Source organism: Chaetura pelagica, unplaced genomic scaffold (genome assembly GCF_000747805.2).
Source record: "Chaetura pelagica isolate M959 unplaced genomic scaffold, ChaPel_1.0 scaffold453, whole genome shotgun sequence".
Classification (NCBI taxonomy): Eukaryota; Metazoa; Chordata; class Aves; order Apodiformes; family Apodidae; genus Chaetura; species Chaetura pelagica.
Window position 1 is genome coordinate 2,521,562 of NW_009952879.1, and position 20,127 is coordinate 2,541,688.

The 20,127-nt window shown below is 38.4% G+C and overlaps 1 protein-coding gene across 1 annotated transcript in view; it reads right to left on the reverse strand.

The window, feature by feature from the left end:
* Positions 1–11,407: 11,407 nt before the first annotated feature.
* Positions 11,408–20,127, reverse strand: part of SYNM (synemin, intermediate filament protein) — a 22,575-nt gene continuing 13,855 nt past the window's right edge. Inside the window, exons 4-5 of the mRNA XM_009995341.1 lie at positions 16,581–16,654; positions 11,408–15,072 (exon numbers count right to left, since the gene is read on the reverse strand). Coding sequence (XP_009993643.1) covers positions 11,408–15,072; positions 16,581–16,654 — 3,739 coding nt within the window. The remainder of the gene's footprint in view (positions 15,073–16,580; positions 16,655–20,127) is intronic.

A 20,127-nucleotide genomic window follows, 5' to 3' on the forward strand; every position in this document is an offset into this window, starting at 1 on the left:
ATGACACTTGTCTTGGCAGGTCAGGACAGTTGATAAAATCAATCTGTGAGGCCCCCCCATGCAGATACCACAGCCACTGTTGTTGTTATGAGAGAGGCTTTACTCACTTAGCTTGTTTGTTTATGATGCTTTACACATTCATTAATAACCTGTGCAATGGCTTCCTCTCTTCCACTTCTCCATTTACTAAACAATTTTTAATACAACCTCCAGGTTACTAGTCAGGTCTTTTCCCAGCAAACAGCAACTGTACATGTAAATTGTCCACTTGAGATTTTTAAGTGTTTTAATTTCCTGGAGCTATTTACAAATCTGAGACGACAGAGAGAACTTCCTTAAAAGGGTAAGAAATCCACTAGTGTTAGTGCAGCCATAAAATTTCTACAGCCAGATCATCCTTCTCTTGTGAGGCTGATTGAAGAAAAGAGTGAAAAAATTAAAAATGTTTTGGACTACATCCTGAAGCACAGAAGTTCCATGGACAATAATTCCCAGAGGTGAGAAGGGCAGAGATGTCCATTCTGAGGGTCACTTATCAAGGTTCTCATGTTTTAATGACGACTATTTTAATTGGACATCCTAATACTCCAAAGACAGAGGCCACAAATTATCATCTTCCCTAAGTCTTTAGAATATAAGTACATTTTCTCCCAGTTCCAAGTTTCACAGGCTGTATTGGGTAACTGCTCATACTGGTTCAGATGGCTGCAGGAACAGCTATATCAGAAACATTTGGGTACTTTTCTCCATACAACTCTTCTGGATGCACAACGGATGTGGAGAGGGGTCAACAAATAACAACCTTGTAGCTCTTTTCAACTATGCTGGCCTGCAAAAGGATGATAACCTGAGGCAGACTGGCCTTACCAGGGTGGCCAGTGTCAGCTGGTGTCAGACTTTTAAAATAACACTTCTCAGCACTGAAAAGCATTCAAGACATTTGCCTTTTGTTTATAGCTCTTTCCATAAATTATATGAATCTGAAGTAGCTGGTAAGACAAAGAGCACTTCAGTGTAAACCTTCAAAGGGTGATACCAACAACAGAGCTGCACTCAGGCAGCCTTGTTTGGAATTGTTTCCCTCTTTGCTTTTCAATGCTTGAGCCCCTTCCAGACTGTGCTCTTTAAAGAGCATTTGAATACAGATTCTGCACAACACCTCAGGCACCAGGCACAGAGACATCTCTAAATCTGCTCTTCTTCCCCAAGTTGCAATTGTCACAGTTCAGTACCAGGCTACTTATACTAAATTTCAATAGCTGATTTGGGCCATGTTCACAGTTGTTCTGGAATAATTTCTAATTGCTGTAAACTTCCCCAATTTGTATTTCATGCTTGTATACATCATCCTTTATGCTATGCAAAACACATTAGTACTTCCCTTACAATTTATGGTATGAATGATGGTATCACAATTTTATGGCACCTCTTATATGATGATCTCAAAATGTTTTCTAAACACTACTATGCCTCGTTAAGCCTGTTGGTGTTTTTAAAATTCATTTGAAAGATTATTAAACTGGGATTCAGAATACTCATGTGATTTTGTTAAGAATGCTCATTAAAAGTAAGGAAGGATGTGGGAATAGAACCCAAATTCCTGTTCACACTTCTGTCCAGAAATGCCTTGTATAATGCACTCCTTTGAGGCAATCATCAGAGGTTTAACATGGAGCATGCTGAATGCCACTGGCTTTCAACATTTAATCCCTACCATTGAAAGTCAAGCAAGAAAAATATATTTTTTTTCATTAAAGAACCAGTTATAATACATTACTTGCTTGCCACTTAATAAAATAAATAATATATAATTCAACAAATGTATAGTATTTTCATAGGAAGTGCTTATATCATCTCCAAATCTAAACAGCTCAGTGTTTCTGACACTACAGCAGCTTCACTTTCAGTGTATTGATTTTGCAAGTTCACTTAACATTTTATCCCAGTGTCCAGACCTATATTTGCATTCAAATCACTTGAGGCTGTAGAAACAGTAGGATTTATTTTCATCTTAATTCATAACAAAAATTGAAATTAATTAGATTGCGTAAGAGTTTATATGTTTTCCTCTCTTCTCTGACCACCAGTTCTGAAATGTTTTGCTCACTGTTACACTCACAAAAAGCAACTGTGCTTCTGGAAGAAGGGCCAGGAATTCCAACAGTGACATACAGGGATCTTGGCCCAGAAGTAACAGAGGGGCACAGGATGGGTAAAAGAGCACACAAATACAGCACACATGAAACCTAAGCAGGTATAACCATTAAGAGTTGGCAGTGTTATGAAGATGCTTTTCAGATGGGCAACTTATACCCTGGCAGATTTGACTCTGGCTGAGTTTTGGTAATGAATCAGGGTTCTTCATTTTGGTAACAGGAACTTGGCTCATGCAAATCCTCCACAGAACAAGGGAAGTGCAGAAACAAGCAGTGAAAACAAATCCCATATTTGTAGTTGCTGCTGACTGATTCTGCTGGAGAATCTGATGCTGGCACCTGCACTCCATAACTCATGGAAAAAGTTACATTTTGCAGCTCTGCCATCTTATATTAACCTGTATCTAACTCATTTGTCATCACTTCTGAAACCTTGGCTGTGGTAGGAGGCAGATACTCTTCTCCACCATGAGACGCTGCTGCTGACTTCCCTACTTTGCCCTGCTGTGAGTCATGGATTGTGGCAATAAGCAGACATCAGTTAGATCATCAAGGTACAGGACTGAGATGCCAGGTTCCTGCTGGAGCAGGAAGAAGACAGAAGATAGAAGATAGAAGATAGAAGACAGTTCACCTGCTTGGGTCATGGCCAGCTGTGTGGTTTAAATAGAAATAGAATCATTACCTGTTTTAGTCTAAGCTGACACTCATGGCTGTGAACTGCAGAAGCTGAAGAACTTGTACGTGTCTCCTTCTGTTGTCCTTGATGCAGTGCTAGCTAATTGTTGGCAGATAACTGGGGGCTATAACCTCCTCAAGTGACAGAGCCCATCTGTCAGAGCCCTCCTACGCCCTTGGGAATTTGGCTGGTGGTTCACAGGCACTGAGGATGGGAGGTTCCTCCCTTCTGCTCTTCCCAGCAGGAAGTGTTTTATTTATGATATCACAAAATACTTGCTCTGCTTCAAGACAAAAAAAGAGGGGTTGTCATGGCTTGTTTTCCAAAAACAGTATTTTCAGACTTATTCCTCTTATTCTCCCAGAAGGGAGTCACCAGGTTGCATTGCTATGGGTTTGATCTTGTCTCACATCAAGTTCATGTCTAGCTTACTATTTACTCTAATGATGTGGGATCAGAGCCCAACCATCAGCCATTCTTTGCAAATCATACCATGTTCATATAATTGCTAAGAAACAGGCTTTTTCTGCTCTCCCCAAACTCCTGAATAACATCCCAAGCTGAAAGGCATTTGTGCCAGGATGAGAGGGATCAGAAGCCATCAGTGTACTGAATGGCCTATCAGCAACTGCTTTACATTAAGCAATTTTACTTTAATTTAGCAACTCAGTGGAATTATATTAATAATTAATTTTTTAAGTTTCCAGAAAAGGGGAAATTAATACATCTATTACAGAACACCATGTTTTACCTTATGTTCTGACACAGAATTCTATCCACTTAGGAATTCTACCAAAACAAGTTTTATAGATCTGTTTTTCCCTAGTGTTAATGTACAGAGATAAAATTAATTCCCTTGCTTAAAATGAGGTTAATCTATTTTTAACAATAAGTAAGCAAAACCATATTTGGTGTCACATAAACTAAACAGCACATCTCCAATTTAGATTTTATGACACCAGCTTAACCCATGGCTATGGTATTTACTCTTAATTGAACCATGGTGCAAAATAAGATGTACTTAGTTATTAAAGACAACCTGGGCTGTGTTACATTTCCCTTTAAGGAATTAATACAACTAAAAAAAAATTTCAGTGTTAGGTGAGCAAACTGTTCCTTTGCAGCAACTAACTTGATGCTGAGTAGAAACATCTGACAAGAAGAACTTTAAAAGCTAAATCCAAGCCACAAACGTTGTCTGCATCAGGATTGAAAAAGTGAGGCCAGAAGTCTCCCTAGCACAGGCTGTTGATTTTAAATGACCATTCTGCACTAGAAACGCAGCTGCAGGGGTAGCTTCCAGCATAGCTTTTGGGAAACCATTTCAATAGAAGTTTTTCCAGATGTAGGTTTGAATGTGCCAACTGCTCTGGCTCTTCAGTACAAAAAGCAAATTGGAAGTTGAGACAGTAGTGCTTTAGCAGGAAGCAGCTTTAATCAATGATCAGCTCAAAGAACCTGCTTGCCCTGAAAAACTAATGGTTCTTCAGGGCTTCATTTGAAGACTGATACAAAAATGTGATAAAGCTTTCTTTCCCCCAAGCCCTCAAGTTTTTCTTCACCTTCTCAGCAATACAAATTGCGTAATAACCTATAGGAAGGATTTCTACTGAGGCTTCAGAAAACAGATTTTATAGCCATAATACATAAAAAACCCAAAACACCACTACTGCTGTATGCTTATATATAATTACTCTCCCACACAAGGAAAAACTAGATTATCAGCTATCCAACCAAATCATCTCCCATGCAATGAGATGGGATCTTACAGAATAAATACATTTTGCAAAGGTACATCTTACCTATCAGAAAAGCATCCTCATAACGTTGCTAGTTCTTAGGTTACAGGAATTCTGAACCTTAACTCTTCACCCCTTCAAAGAAACACTGATGGTTAGCAAAGATGTGTCTATGGATTAACTATCTGCAGTTTTGTTCAGTACCAATCTACCATTGTAGATTATTCCATTCCATTACTGTGTATCACCTGTGAAGTACCTGGGCTGTATTTAGGGTACAGCTCCCTGCTGCTGAGTAAGAGAAGTGTCTTAAAATACCAAACTGAAAAAGTTACAGCTTTCAATCTGCTCATCTCATCTGGGATTCAGGCTATTTAATTAAAGGAGAATACACAGAGAGGGGTTATGTATGTTCTCTGCTGTTCTGTAGCATGTTTTTACAGCACCAGTTTCCAGAATCCCCTTTTTCTCTTCTTTCTCTCTGTCCTGCTTCAAACCACTACAGGATCCTTAGGTGTATATTTTACCATGAAGACTCAGTAAGATAATGAGACAACATTAGATTTTTCAGATGTAGTGCCAGTTACTATATGTTAACGTCCATCTCTCAGTTGCTACCACTTAAAGTCTGGGAAGGTGCTTGCAAATATTTTCAATATACTGAGCATTGACATTAACTCCTGACCTTTAGAGCCAGTGGGCTGAGCATTCAGATTTCCTCCCACTGCAGAAACAAGATCAACCTTTGAATCAAGTATCCCTGGCATTTGAAACATGGATCTCTGCACACTCTTTACATTTGGATCTACCTGGTAACAGCAAAATTAAAAGGTTAATACTTTATAGTGTTGCATAAAATCAGTTATTAAAAATAAATTTCATGTACTGTTAGCTTAACATTTGGATGAAGCAGGCTCTGGATAAATAGCACCACTTTAGCTCTGTCTATGGATATAATACCCAGCACATGATGGATTCAACAGGAGAATATCACATAAGTGAGAATAAATAAACTTATCCGTCTCATAAGAACAGAAATGAACCATGTGCCCAAAACCATTTGTTTTACTTTCCAACTGTATGAGTTGATCTGGAAAGGTATATTTTTTTCCTAGAATCTTGACTTTCAGATTTAGTAAGTACAGTGTTGGAACATAGATCCTCAAAATTGCTTCTCACCCCCTGACTCCCCAAGGACTAATATTGTGACCCAAATATATGTAAACATGCAATCAAAACAAAATATATAATAAACTTTCAATCAAGCTCTCACCAAAACACCCCTTGCTGAGCAGAATCTGGTCTGCATTATCAATGATAGCAAAGTAACTAGCATTTATGTAAACAATCCCCACTGTGCAGCCAAAGCCATCTACACTAAAAATACTTTACTTCATAGTAATGTGATAGCAAATACTAAGTTATTCTAATCACTCTCCTGCCTCAATGCAAAGCTCCAGAGGCAATGCTTTTCTGAGAGCTGAGAGATTTAATTAAATCAACCATATTCTTATTTAGTTTGACTAAATAGGACTAACTGCATTACTCAGAGTAACAGTATTTTTCAATACATCTACATATACTAGAGGAAAACATATTTGAGTTCCCTTTATCATTTACTCCAGTCTAAGAAATGCATATTGTTGAATTATATGTTGCCCTGCCTTCACTGACAAATCTCATTTGGCAGCCACAATAAAAAAAAGGATTGATAGCAATTCAAGAAACTGCTGACACATTTAGAATGAGTTTTTAGTTAGATCCCTTCTTGGCTGAGCATCTTTTTGCACCTTGTTACAACCTATGTTTCTTTGCACTTCTCAGAGATATTTAGGCAGAAGATTCACACAAATGCCTGATGGAACAGACAGATGAGTCAAACTGTTGGAAAGTTCCCAGGGCAGCAGTTCAGATTAGTAACTCTTCAGACTTTTTCCTCCACTAAATGTCAGATGTGTCACTGATTTTACAGCCATTGCCTGAAGTGATTTCATTATGTGCCACCATCAACCCCTCTTAATTAATCAAAGCAGCAAGTGAAAATTAAGCAGATATGTACACCTTCAGTTTTATTCCTAACATATAAAAAATAAATAAATAAATCAGTAATTCTCTTGGTTAACTCCTCTGCTTGAGTGATAAAAGCAAATAGTGAGAGAGATGGTCATACAGCATCTCCTTGTTTTCACAGGAGGATGCAAGGACTGAGTAAATTAAAGCCAAAATGATGAGAAAAAAACCCACCAACCAAAAGCAGCAGTTTAAAATTATGAAGAGAATTTGCCTTTTTACAGACTTGTATGAAATAGCTGGGTATCCTGCAGGCATATGCTCTCTGCAACACAGAACTAAAATGGCAAACAAGGTTGATCTGGTAATTAACTATAATCTTTACCTCTCTGCCTGATTAATTAAGATCAATTAAGAAAGACCAACACAGTGTAACATCAACCCACCTCAAGTCTCATTCTAACTGTTGTCCCAAAGCACAACTTTACCATCAGGAGACAATGCCTGTATCACAGGCTTCTCATTCCCAACAAAAATGAAGGAACTTGTTCAATTTCTCCTGTCTATTATGAATGCTCTGTGTCTCTTGTTTGCATGAAAGCAGTTTTGCCAATTCCACCTAGTATTAGGGTTCAGCATCTCTTAATTCTCACCTGAGAAATGGGGTCTGTAGCTGAACAAAGTAGGCTAGATTCCAGATGTACATTCCTGCCACAGCAGCTTTACATTGTTGTTTGGAAATTAAAACCAAGTGGTTTGTGATAACCCAGCAGCTGGAGATGGCACCTTCCAAAACCCAGAGTTTCTCCTAGCTAAAGAAAAAAACTTTTCCTTGTTTGTTGGGCATGTTGCTTATTCTTTTGCTCACATTTGGGTGCAGAGATACATAAGGAAGAAAGAGTTGTACCATTTTAACCATTTCAGTTTGGAGTATGAATAAACACCCTTTCTTTCCCATTTAATTTTAAGCACTCTCTTTTAGATTTTAATGCTCAGAAACCTCCATCTTTTCATGGCATCTTTTAAAATGTTATCACAACTGATGTGCCAAAATCAGGAAACCAAAACCAAATAAAAGTGTATTAAATAGCAACCCATAGAGTCCCATTCCTTACTATTCAGACACATTTCTGACAAAGGCCAGTTTCAGTGGAAACTATTTAGCTGAGCATTTAGCCATCTTCAGAATATGCTGTGATTCAGACATAGCTTCACGTATTGTTTTTCTCTGTGCTGCAAGAAAGGGAGAACTGTGTGGTTTTTTCCTCAGTGAATTAAAACTGGATGAAGCTCTTTAGAAACTCTCACTCTTCCACACAAAAAAACCCATTATGACTCATTTCTTTTATCAACAGAAAATTGGGTTAAAGGCATGATATTTACTTCATTACAAATAAAGTCTGATTAAATAGAAAAATAAATTTCACAGCATAGAGAGGTACTGTTTAAAAAAAAAATTCCTTTTCCATTTCAGGTGTAAAAATGCATTAAAAGGTTTTCTTTGTTAGAAAAGGATAAAAGTTCAGACTTACCTTATTGAAATCCCAGGATCCAAGGAAGACTATGATGCTGACATCTCCAGGAATTCCACCTTCTATGGTCTTTTATACTCTCCCTCTCCCACTACCTGCTGCTGAACTCAAGAACCACCACTTGTACATCCATCTTGTTATAGGTGCAATAAAGACTAAGCTATGTTTGGCCATCATTTCTGTTATCAACATGAAAGAGGTATCCTTGGCTGGATAGAAAAACACATGCGTTCTTTGAACCACAATTAACTCATCAATCTGAGAAGCCTTAGAGAAAGATCTTTTTAGACATTAAATCCTTTCTTTGACAATGAAGCCTTAAAAACATCAGACAGGAAGAAAGAGAAACATCTGCATTGATTTTGATTGTTTAATACTCAAGAGTGAAAAAGTGTAAAATCACAAATCTTATACCACCACAAAAAAATGCAGTTCCATTGCAAACGACCAAAACACAAGCTGCCTGCAGTTTCACACAGCTGACAGCAGCCCAGTTTCAACATTCTTACCGTCTTTTTAAACACCTGCGATTCACAAACATCAGTCAATACAGTCTTCTAGGTCTCTCACAAATCTGTCTTAATATTCTGTGCTATATTTGCTTTCTAGACCAGTGGTTTACACATTTGGAACACAGTGCCCCACTTCTGATCTATATCAGCATATAAATATATAGTTTTTACCCCGCTTCCCCCAATTATTAATTATATTTTTAAAGCATTTTGTTTTATTCAAACGCAGCAATAAATTTAATGTATTTAATGAAAAGCACAGCTTATATGAGTAAGCTTCAGAAGTGCATGCTGACCAAAGTTGTATCACCAATCCTTCCAGCCACAGGCTGGGTGAGTTAGTACACCAGACAGTCAGTAGGTTGTCTTTGCTTTCACTGGTACTGCATGTACCTATGGCCCTGGTATCACAGCCTGAAGTGCTGATGCCAAGGAACTGGGGACATCTTCAAATGTCACACTAATGCACATTTCCAGTTCCCTATGATAAACTAACTTTCCAACAGTTGATCAAAATTCTGATCTTAGATAGAACTAAAGTACACAGAACTTTTTTTTTTTCCACTCTAGACAATCAAAAAAGAAACAGATCTTGGTACAACCTACTACATCTGACAAGTGATACATAAAAGAATTTTTAAAGAGCTGTTGTTGCCTCAGTGGAAACAATACTGATATTTTGTTTTCCCCTCCTTTAGTGCTAAGGCCATCTGCATTGTATGATTCACTTGCTCCTCACTGGTTTACTCCTTCATCTGACATGATAATCCTCTGAGCAGGTGAAGATGAAGATACCAGAGTTTTGGTTTAGTTCTTCCTAAGGAGCATGTCTGTCAAAGATTCCACATGGTATCAATAAATCTATTGATCTTTTAAGTACAGAAACCTATTGTTCTTGTTGGTTACACAGCTCAGTTTCCTATTCATTTTTCCAGCTGTTTGTTACACTTCCAGTTGCAACAAGTTATGTCATGGTACCAGATGGAAAAACATTCAGCCCCCACCTCCACTGCTCCTCACGCTTAGACAAAACGAGGAAAACATACAGAAAATGTTGTAGTGCAGATAAACCTCATGAGTTAATCTTTGGAACAGGTAGTTCTGCACAGTTTCAAGCTTGGTACATAAGGCACACAACAATTCAACTGTCCCATCTCTGAAACAGCACGACCTGTCAGTCAGCAGGGAGCTTCTCTGGAGCTTTGCGTTTACATTCAATATCAGGAAGCAGCAGCCAGTTTTGAAAAATCTACCTTCTGTTAATACTAAGGCATCTGAAAGGTGACTAGCCATGCCAGACTATGGCAGTTTAACTGGACTCTAATCTGGATTAGCACACACAAAACTACACCTAGATAACCACAGGGAAAAAATGGGGAGTCAGAGACCACCGGCCCAATGCAGCCGCCCGGATACGGATGTTTCAACTCTGCAGAGAAGGTGTGAGAGAGAGTGAGTGAGTGAATGTGTGCGTGTAAAAATAGCAGCTTCTCATCTGTGTATCTTATATCTTGTTATGTGTCCAGAATGGTATCTTCTTACCTCAGTGACAAAAATACTTGGGCTGCTATTTTTGCTTTCTGCTGGTGCTGCAGAGTTCAGTGCAGCTCCGGGGGCTGATCCGGGCTTCCAAGTCACTGAATTATCATTGTGAAGTTAAATCATGTCCTTCATTTAACCAATGTGCAACCCGAGTGAAATTAGCTTATTTTCAAATAATTTAAGTAGAAACCAACTTTAGCCCGAGGCAAAGGTTACAATTAGAAAAAAAGAAAAATAAGGAACACTCAAATCTCAGGTTGGGTTTTCAGGGCTCGTAATTGGAAAGGGCATCGTGTCATTTGTAAACAAAGAAAGGAAGATCTGGAAATGGCACAAGGATATTAAGTGTCATCAATGCCATTTTTACAAGTTTTCTCCAGAACAGGACACAGATTAGCTAATTTCACTGTCTTCAGAAACTAGGCATTATGCAATAATGTCTGACACTTCTCACTTACCTTTAGCAATACCTAGTTTTAAATTGAGTTGCTGTCACTAATGAACAGCCACTGAACCTCACTTCAGTGCAAATAATATCAAGCCTAGTTTTTTCATTTGCTTTTAAATGTACTACTGTCTAACCATAAAAACCACTATTTCTCATTATGAATACTGTGAGAAATTCTTGCTTCAGTGTTACCTCTTTCTTCCCACTGCATTCTAGCTATACAAATTATTCTTATCAATTCTTGCTATTCTTACTTTGATCCTATAGAATCGTATTTATTTTTCATAGCTGTAGTAACTGTATCTTAATGTTTTCATTAGGTATTGCAGATAAGTACACAAACAGAACTGAAAATCAGCTACCTACCACTCTCCTTAGTTTTATATTCTGTTATATTTGTGGTTAGTAGCTTAAGATTTAAATAGAATTTCTGAATATTTTAGTTACCAAGTACAATACAGTATTTTAAAAAGTAATGGAAAAATCCTATTCAAGCACACACTGATTAGCTGACTTGCTATAAAACAAACACAAAGTACAATCCTTTCAATTCCCCAGTAGCAAATTCCTGTCTCCCTGGGTAGAGAAATCTGAAATTATTGGACACAATTTCCAATAATGTAAGAAGTGTGCTGAATAGATAGAGGTTTAGATTCAATACTTCTCAGTCCACTATTAATAATCTAAATAGTGTGAATGCTTCCTCATCCCTTTTTTTCCTTTTTTTTTTTCTTTAAAAAAAAGGATAATCAAAAATCTGTATAAACAAATTACTAAGTAGACTTCCTTTCAGAACCACTGTCCATCATTATCATCATCATCTTCCTCCTCACGGTCCAGGTAGAGAAAAGCAACTTTCTTTTCATCAGAAACAACTGAACTTTGGTCTACCATACTTTGCAACTGTACAGTTCTATCAAAAAATGATTTTTCCACTACATTTTCACCATGATCTTGAGAAAAACTGGAGAGAACGTAGCCTGTTTGATTTTTGTTTCCTACAATCTGGTCACTTTCAATTACAATCTGACTAACAGAAGGGTCTTGCTGATTGGACACAAGCACTGTTGCTTGCTGTTCTCCACTTTTTATTGTAGATATTCCACCCATATTGGAAACATCCATTTGAAAACTATAAGATGCTTCTTTGGATCCTACTTTAATGTGCTTTACAGACCTACTGCTCTCAGATGACTCTTCCATCTGTGAAAGATCTTCCAGTGTTTCAGAAACAGGGCTTGTAAAGATTATTTGCTCAGCATGAGTTTCTCCAGGGCTTATTTTAACATGCCTGTAAGATCTGATGTTAGAGCTTCCTTCATTCTCTGAAAGATGTCCTTCTTTGTTCATGAGCTCTGGAGTATCAGAAAGGGAGCCATGATATATGATTTGTTCAGTGGTTTTAACTCCCACTTGACCTATTCTAAAGCGCTTTGTGGAGCCTTCTGAAAGAGTCCCATCTTCCAGTTCACTGATTTCTGTGTGCTCAGAGACAGGCCCCTGATAGACAATCTTTTCAGCTGTCATAAACTCTTGGGGACCCAACTGAATGTGTCTGACTGAACTTTGTGCCTGTGAGAAGTCTCTAGAGTCACTGACCTCCACTTTACCAGAGATTGGTCCTTCAAAGATAACTTGCTCAGTGTGAAATTCTTTTGGACCTAATCTGAAGTGCCTTACTGATCTGCTGACATCCACAGACCCTTCTGTCTGAGATAGACTGCCTGAGCTATTGAGCTCCAGAGAGTCTGAAACAGGTCTTTCGAAAGAGACTTCTTCAGTTACCTGTCTTGATCCTACTGTGACACTTCTTGTGGACCTGTTGAAGTCTGTTGAGGATTTCTGGGAAAGATTTCCAGAATCAATCTCTTCTATGGTTGTAGTAATAGGGCCTGAATAAATTACTTCTTCCATGGTTTGGATTTCTTTAGGACCCATTTTAAAATGCTTCACAGATCGGCTAAACTCTGATGATCCTTCTGTTTGAACAAGATCTTCTGTAGCACTGAGCTCCACAGTTTCAGAACCAGGCCCTTTGTAGACAATCTGCTCAAACCTCTGAACTTCTGCTGGATGAACCTTTACATGCCTCATGGATTTGGTGTCATCAGCTGATTGCACCGAGCGAGAAACTTCTCCAAAATCTGCAGTTTCCAAAACCGAATCATCATAAATAACTTCTTCAGTGGTATGATACCCTGCACCACCACTCCTCCTCACTGTGGATGAGTTATAGATTTCTTGATCAGCCACAGCAATGTATTTATCACTGTGGGAAGAAACATCTACATTCCTTCTACCATCAACAACTGTCTCCGAGCTATCTTTTTTCAACGTTGCCTTCTCGCTTGCAATTACTTCACCAAGCTGAGCTGCATCAAATTCATCAGTGCTGAGGGTCTGTGACAAATTGACTTCAGCAACAATTGTCACCGAGCCACCATCCTCTGCTTGATCAACTTTTTTTATATCAAATTCTAAGCTACTAGAGTCAGCTTGATTTTCTTTTGTTAATGCAAACAGCTCATCTTTCACACTTTCTGGGAGACTGCCCTCCAACTGCTCCAAAGCTTCCTTCAGTCGATGTTTAGGGTCCTTTGTTTCCTTTGATAAAAGCCCTTTTATTGAAGTCTGAAATTCGTGGGGAATCTTAATTTCTTTTTCAATAACAGTGGATTCAACATGGGATGTTTCAGCTTCTGGAGACTCTTTTAAAATATGGGCACTCGCTTCCTCCCCTACCACTCGATAGGTTTCTTCTGGAGAGCTTACACCTTCATCTCTCTTACTTTGTGTGCCTTGCAAAAATTCATCTTGCCAAGAATATTTAATAGTGGATTCTTCCTCTATATGAATTTGCCCATACACTGAGTCATCGTCTTTCTCATTAATAATAGGATGCTCATCAGGAACAGATACAAAATATTTTTGTTCAATAGGTGAATCATCTTCCTCGGTGACTTCTTCCACATGAGTGAAACTCTCATGACGTTGTTTCTTCTTTTTCACATCTTCATAGGTGAACGTTATGTGCTCCTCCTCCTCCTCCCCGTAACGCCTCTCTCTCTCAGGGAACGTGTCTTCCACTTCCTCTACTTCAAAAGGTGTTGAAAAATCAGTCCTTTCATCAGTGGCATAATCTAGTGGCTCCTCTACAATCTCAACATTAACAGAGATGTTCTTTCTGCCCTCGTTTCCTTTCAGGCCATGATGCACTATATCTTCTATCTCCTCTTTGGAAGGAGTTCCCTCAACACCCTCCCGAACCACTTTTCCTACATTCTGGTTTGACAGACCTCCCACGTCAGCTTCACCAGAAATATCTATGTTTTCTTGAACTTGAGATTGCACTGTGATCTCAGTCTTTATTTTCCCATCATCTGGTTGTTCTTTCTTATTAAAATAGGTCACTTTTGTGTCTGTTGATACTTGTGAACTAGAAGGCTGTGTAAAACTTTTAAGAATGTCAGCAACAATATTCTCTGCTATATCTTCAGTTGACAGAGCTCCCATTTTATTATTTAAGTCACTAGTTCGCTCTTCATGTTTCAGGCTGGAGTCTTCTGAAACACTCACTTGGTGAATTTCAGCAGGCTTAGTTACATGGTCACCTGCTTCCCTTCCTGTGGAAATTTTAACACCGTGTAACCTCGTGTCTTTATTACTCTGAGATGCTTTGTTGGAATCAGACAACTTCTGGTTAACAACTTCCTCGTAGATGTATTTTCTTTGCTCAGTCTTCCTTCCAAAATCAACACTTCTTTCTTCTCTAGAAGGTTTCTTATCAGTTTTCTCTTTGTCCTCCTTTGTTTGTTTCTCTAGCTTATCTTTTTCTTTCAGCAGAGATTTTTTCTCTTCAGCTGTTTTGCTGTCTCCTCCTTTTTCTTTTAGTGTGGTCCGAGTCTCAGTTATGGTTTCTTCATATTTATATGGTTTTAGATTGGTATGAAACTCATAAGTAGGAAATCTAGTGAAGCTTGGTTTTGTTGTGGTTTCAGAAACCCCTGGCTTTGTGTCAGGTTTGTGGTCCTTGTCTGATTTTTCAACATGTGCTGATTCTTTCGAAACAGATACTGTGGATGAAGTTGTAACTTCTGTTTTCTTTCTTTCTGGAATTGTCTTTTGCTGCATTTCAGTGTTTTTCCAGCTACTGTAGGATGGAGTAAATGTTCTTAATTCTTTGTGGTCTGTGACAATCCTTTCATCCTTTGTAAAAGTTGTTGAAGGGCGATATGTTGAATCAAGTACATCCCTTCCAAAAGCTCTTCCACTACCTGTGGTCTGTGATCCAGCCTGTGTTGACTGGGCTGAGTAACGTGCAGAACTGCTAATATTTGCCACTGGCATTCGGTGTCTTGTGTCAGTGATCCTGACAGCTGGTGAAGTTTTATTTCTATTTCTTTCTTGATAAGTAGAGTAAATATCAGTGTAGTTATATGAAGTGTTTATAATATCTGCAAAAAGAGCATAGGTAACCAAGCATTAAAATAATAGCTGGTATCTAAAATAATAAAAAACAGAGGGTATGAACTAAGAAATCTTATACTGAATTTTTGAAAGAAGTAATGGGTTCATTTTCAATGGAGCTTTGTAAAGACATTCCTGCAAGTTAGACATTACATTTACATCTATGCATAATTGATATGAAAACTGAAAGCAAAGCTTTTTACTAAGTTGCAAGTTCTTGCTTATTTTACCTGTTGTGAGCTACTGGGAATTACAGCATTTACCTAGGAATTACACCTTTATTATTTATATTAATGCCCATTTACACATACAACTTCTTATTTAATAATGCATGCTAATACCCTAGACTTGTTTTTTTTTTTTCTTCATCAGTACAAGAGGCCCAAAGTTTCTGAGTTCCTATTGAGAATTAATGGCACACCTGACACCACATACTGGAAATAAAAAAACATAAATACAGCCTTTCATAGCCACAAGATACAGGAAGGTACAACAAGGGAGAGAAATAAAGAACCTTTAAGACTATGCCTATACTATTCAATATACTGTACCAGGCATCACTGGCTCTAAGACAAACCAGCACTGCACAGCTTGAATCTACTTGTAAAAAGCCACATCTCCTCTGACTTTTGATAGTGTTTCCTGGTCTGTGGTAACCACTGAATCTGCCTGAGCATGGTCTGTAAAAGCACTGGCTAGTCCAGATCCAAACTGTGCCAGGGAGAGTGCTAACAATTTAACAGCACAGGCAGTTCTCTAGGTGTTCCAGCATAAGTACTATTCCATTTCATTAAACTACTATAGACACAGCCACCAAATCTCTTCTGGGACCACTGTCTAGGACAGTCTGATGATTTTAAGACCACACATTACTAAACTCAGGATTATAACCAAGGTTAATTCTGTTATCCACAACAATGGCCACAGCAGCCAGATCCAAGGTCCACTCTGTCTAGCATCCTGTTTACAGAGACCAACAGTAGATACATAGGGAACAGGGCAAGTAAATAGTGATACTTCCCTGGTATACTCTCACAGCCTCCAGAGATTTGCAGCTCCTAAGATAGAAATGGTATCTTTATGTTTAGTAAGTCTTTAATTTTTCTTTCATTACTTTGCTAAAATTTCTCTTTAACCCATGTAAACTTTTTAACACTTGCAATACTTCAGGATGATGAATTCCATGGTTTTAACTACAGGTTGTTTTAGCTACCTCTTTCTTTATCGTCTCTGAAGACCTAAGGACATCCAAAAGTTCTTGCATTGTTAGAGCTATGAAACATCACTCCCTACTTACCTTCTCCATTTGAGTCATGATTTTATACATTATCTCATATACAACAGCACTAGATGGATTTAAAATATTAACACTCAAAACCAATATTCGCTTTGCAATAAACTCACATAAAATATTATTCAGGAATACTATAAAAGAATAGTTTCCAGTTATATTTAATTTAATTCAATATTAATTTTTTAATATTCATTTTTTTACCTTGAGGCAATTTCCCTCTATGCTGATCTCTCCATGTAATAATCCACTGGTTGCTCTCCCCTTCTAACAGAGCTCTGCAAAACACATTAAAAGGCATTCCATTACAATATCAGGAAGAATAATAATAATATTTAACATTTATAAATCTTAGAAACTGAAATAACTATCCTGCAGTTGGGCCAGATCCTGAGTGTTTTCCACACCAAGTATTTTTATTCCTGGGAATGAGAAATCCTCAGTATCTTCCAGGCTCTTAGTTTGCAGAGTCCAGTCCATGAGAACCACACAGTAATTTTACAGTAGGTGACAGCAGCAGACAGAAAAGTTTTATATCAAATCTTCCACATTAGTTAATATACTGCTTCCTGACATGGCCCCAGATCCACTCATTTCCACTGTGGAAGCCAGCAATTTTTTTCCAGAATGATGATTTCATAACAGAGTTAGGAGAAAACCAAGCCAAGCAAAAGTTAACAGATATTCAGTGAAGCTTTCTGAGAGGAACACATGGAGATACTTTATAAAGGAAAAAGAAAAAATGAAAAAAGATTTGCAAGCAAACAGTCAGTAGCTTTCCTGCTGGTTATACAGCACTAAAGGTGTTCCTGCAGTGTGATACATCAGGGAATTGTGACACTTGGGATCTCTAAGTTTCATCCATTTTAAGTGAAAACTGAAGGCAAGTATTAGTTCTGCTGTCACACACTGGCTAGTGCTGGAGGGAACAACTTCCATATTCTTAGCTGCTATTCAATCAGAAATCAACACAACATATTTTACAACAAAGGACTAGGAAAATTCTGTGTGACAAAATGCTTGGTTTCTTTCAATGACATGTTTGTCTCCTCTGTTCCTCAGCCTTCCATTTGTTCTTTTCTGCAGTGACTCCCTAATGCTTCCATAGTTCCAAGAAAACAGCACTTCCACAGGTTTATTGTGGTCAAGGCTTCCTCTTGTTCACAAACAAATACTCAGCAGCAACTGATCAGAAATGGACAGGACACCCATTTGCTTAACTTTACTTTATGAAAATGGAATCAGCACAAGCAAAGAGCCGAATGAGGCACCAACTGTTGAGATGGTGCTTTGTCATTTTGTCTACTACCTATTCTAGGTGTCCTGACACAGAGCAGAGACACTTTGAGCTGCCTATTCTATGCTGGTGATACACATGAGCTGGTTTTGGAGACATTACACCCAGCTGAGATCACTGCCAGCCCTTTATGCCACTCTGTTCCCTATACAGCATGCACATGCAAAGACCCATCTGACTTGTTCTATTCCTGCACAAAGCTACCAACCCACATCTTCTCCTTTCTGTCATGGGAGAAAACACTCCAAAGCTACATTTCCCACAGAGATTAGAACAACTGAGGGGGCAAAACATTCTCAGGAGTAATAGCTCTGCATTAAGAATATTCAGACAGGCTCTCAGCATCCTTTTGTTGTCTCAAGGTGGGAGGAAAGACCAAGTGCATTCTCCAGCATTACCAAACTGCTCAAGAAAAAAAACAAAATAAATTATTGGCTTTTTCCATATACTAAGTACAAAAAGTAGATATTAGAGTGATCTTATTAAGTCCTAGAAGTTTAAGAGGTGGTATCCAGCAAGAGTGGATCTCAGAATTCCTGATAAATTCTCTGGACATTTTTGTCTGCCTTCCTTCCCTCCTGCTGTCTACATATGTGTACTGGCTGACATAAAATACCTCCAGCCATTTAAAACAAATTTTTTAAAAGGCAGTTTGTACCTTTTCAACTTTTGCCAGGCCACAGGCCGTATTATCCCCAAAAAAAAACTGCTCAACTGCAGCATTTTGGTGCAACAGCTTAGAATTCCTTTGGCAGGATCTTCCAGTACACAACTGAAGGCTATAACCAGTGTGGTAACGTTGGTGGTTTTACATTCATTTCAACTAGTGAGGTACCTGCTGGATCATTTCCAGTTTTGGAGATGCCAGATGTTTTGCACTGATAACATACAGCTGCAACGTGAAAGTTGTCGAGAGTCAGGCTGGAAGATTATGATAGCCCAGGCTTCTGACTCCTTAGGGCAGGAGTTTATACCACAATCCAAACTGCTTCCAACACATTTGCTGGGCATTTCTATCAAAATCAACAAAAGAGGCATTTTAAAATGTCACCTGTAGATTTGACTTTTGACATGACTGATCACTTTGGACATTTTATGCTTCTGTTGGTTTCTGACTGCCTCTAGACTCAGTAGGATAACTCTATATCAACAAAATATCATCAGTAAGGTTTTCTTCGCAATCATGTATTGCCCAGATTCAGAAGAGCCAGGTTAGAATATCATATTTATAGGTCACTATAACAGGCTCAGATGGACCCCTGGACTTCTATTTTGTTAGCTAAAAAAACTAACTACAAGTGATTTATCTTCCCCCATGTTAGAGAGACTTTGTGACAACTTCAACACATATAGAGAATGTTCCCAAGACCAAACATCTGATGAAGCCAGTGAGTGCCAAACAAATTGCTCTCATAGCCACTCACTGGAGAAGCTATTGGTGACACTGCAGAAACTGCCAAGGAGCTGGCAACAAAAGGGTTAACCATGACGAAGGAAACCAGGAATGCGGGTAGTCTGACTAAGGATTTCTGGCTGCTGTTAAAACAACAGTTGTTCAGTTGCTGCAGCAACGTATGAAGTCACTAAAAATAAGTTCCAAGAGGTAACTGTATATGGCAAAGGGCAACGGCACACAGAGAAACTGGATCTGAAATATTACTACTGAAAATACATCGTATTGGAAAGTGAAAGGCAAAGCTTCACAAAACCTCTGTAAAACTGGACAGTTTATGGTGCACAGTTCATAGTATGTATGTCCTCAAGGTTATCAGAAAAACAAGAAAGTGTTAAACTGACTTTGGCCTCATGAAGAACCATAAGAACCTGCAGCATAACGTCCTGAGCACAGGCCTGGAAGCCAGCAACCTCAGGTTATGTTCCTCAGCTTGATTCTAGCTCCAGTTTATGCAAGTCATTTTACTTCTCTGTTCCTTTGCATCGTTTCCTAACTAAAACCTCTTTGTAGTGTATTAATCTCAACTTATGAACTCTTAAGTATTCACAATAATAATATAAAAACACTCCTCTGGGCAGCACTCTTCTTAAAAATAACCAGGTCAGCTACTTCTTGAAAATCAGATCCCAAATGGCATTTACACATATTGCTTTAATACTTGGTTTAAGTGTTGCCAGAAAATATTCCCCCTGCACCTTTAATTCACCTCATTATTAATGTTCTTTATCTAAAGTTAGCAGCGACATGATACTCAGCCTGAAGCCCCATAATGTGCTGGATGGCAACAAAAATAACTAGTTCATGAAAGCAGGTGGATGAGATAAATAGGGTGGGGTGGGGAGAGAGAAATCACCAAAAACAAAAGGGGACAGTGCAAATGTTGCTATGGCCAGTGACAACAGTAGTTATTTCAACTACAGAAACCAGAAATCTCAGATAGGGGCAATTAGCCAGGAGGCTGTAAAAATTCATCCTCTCTGTGCTGCTTATTTGGGAAA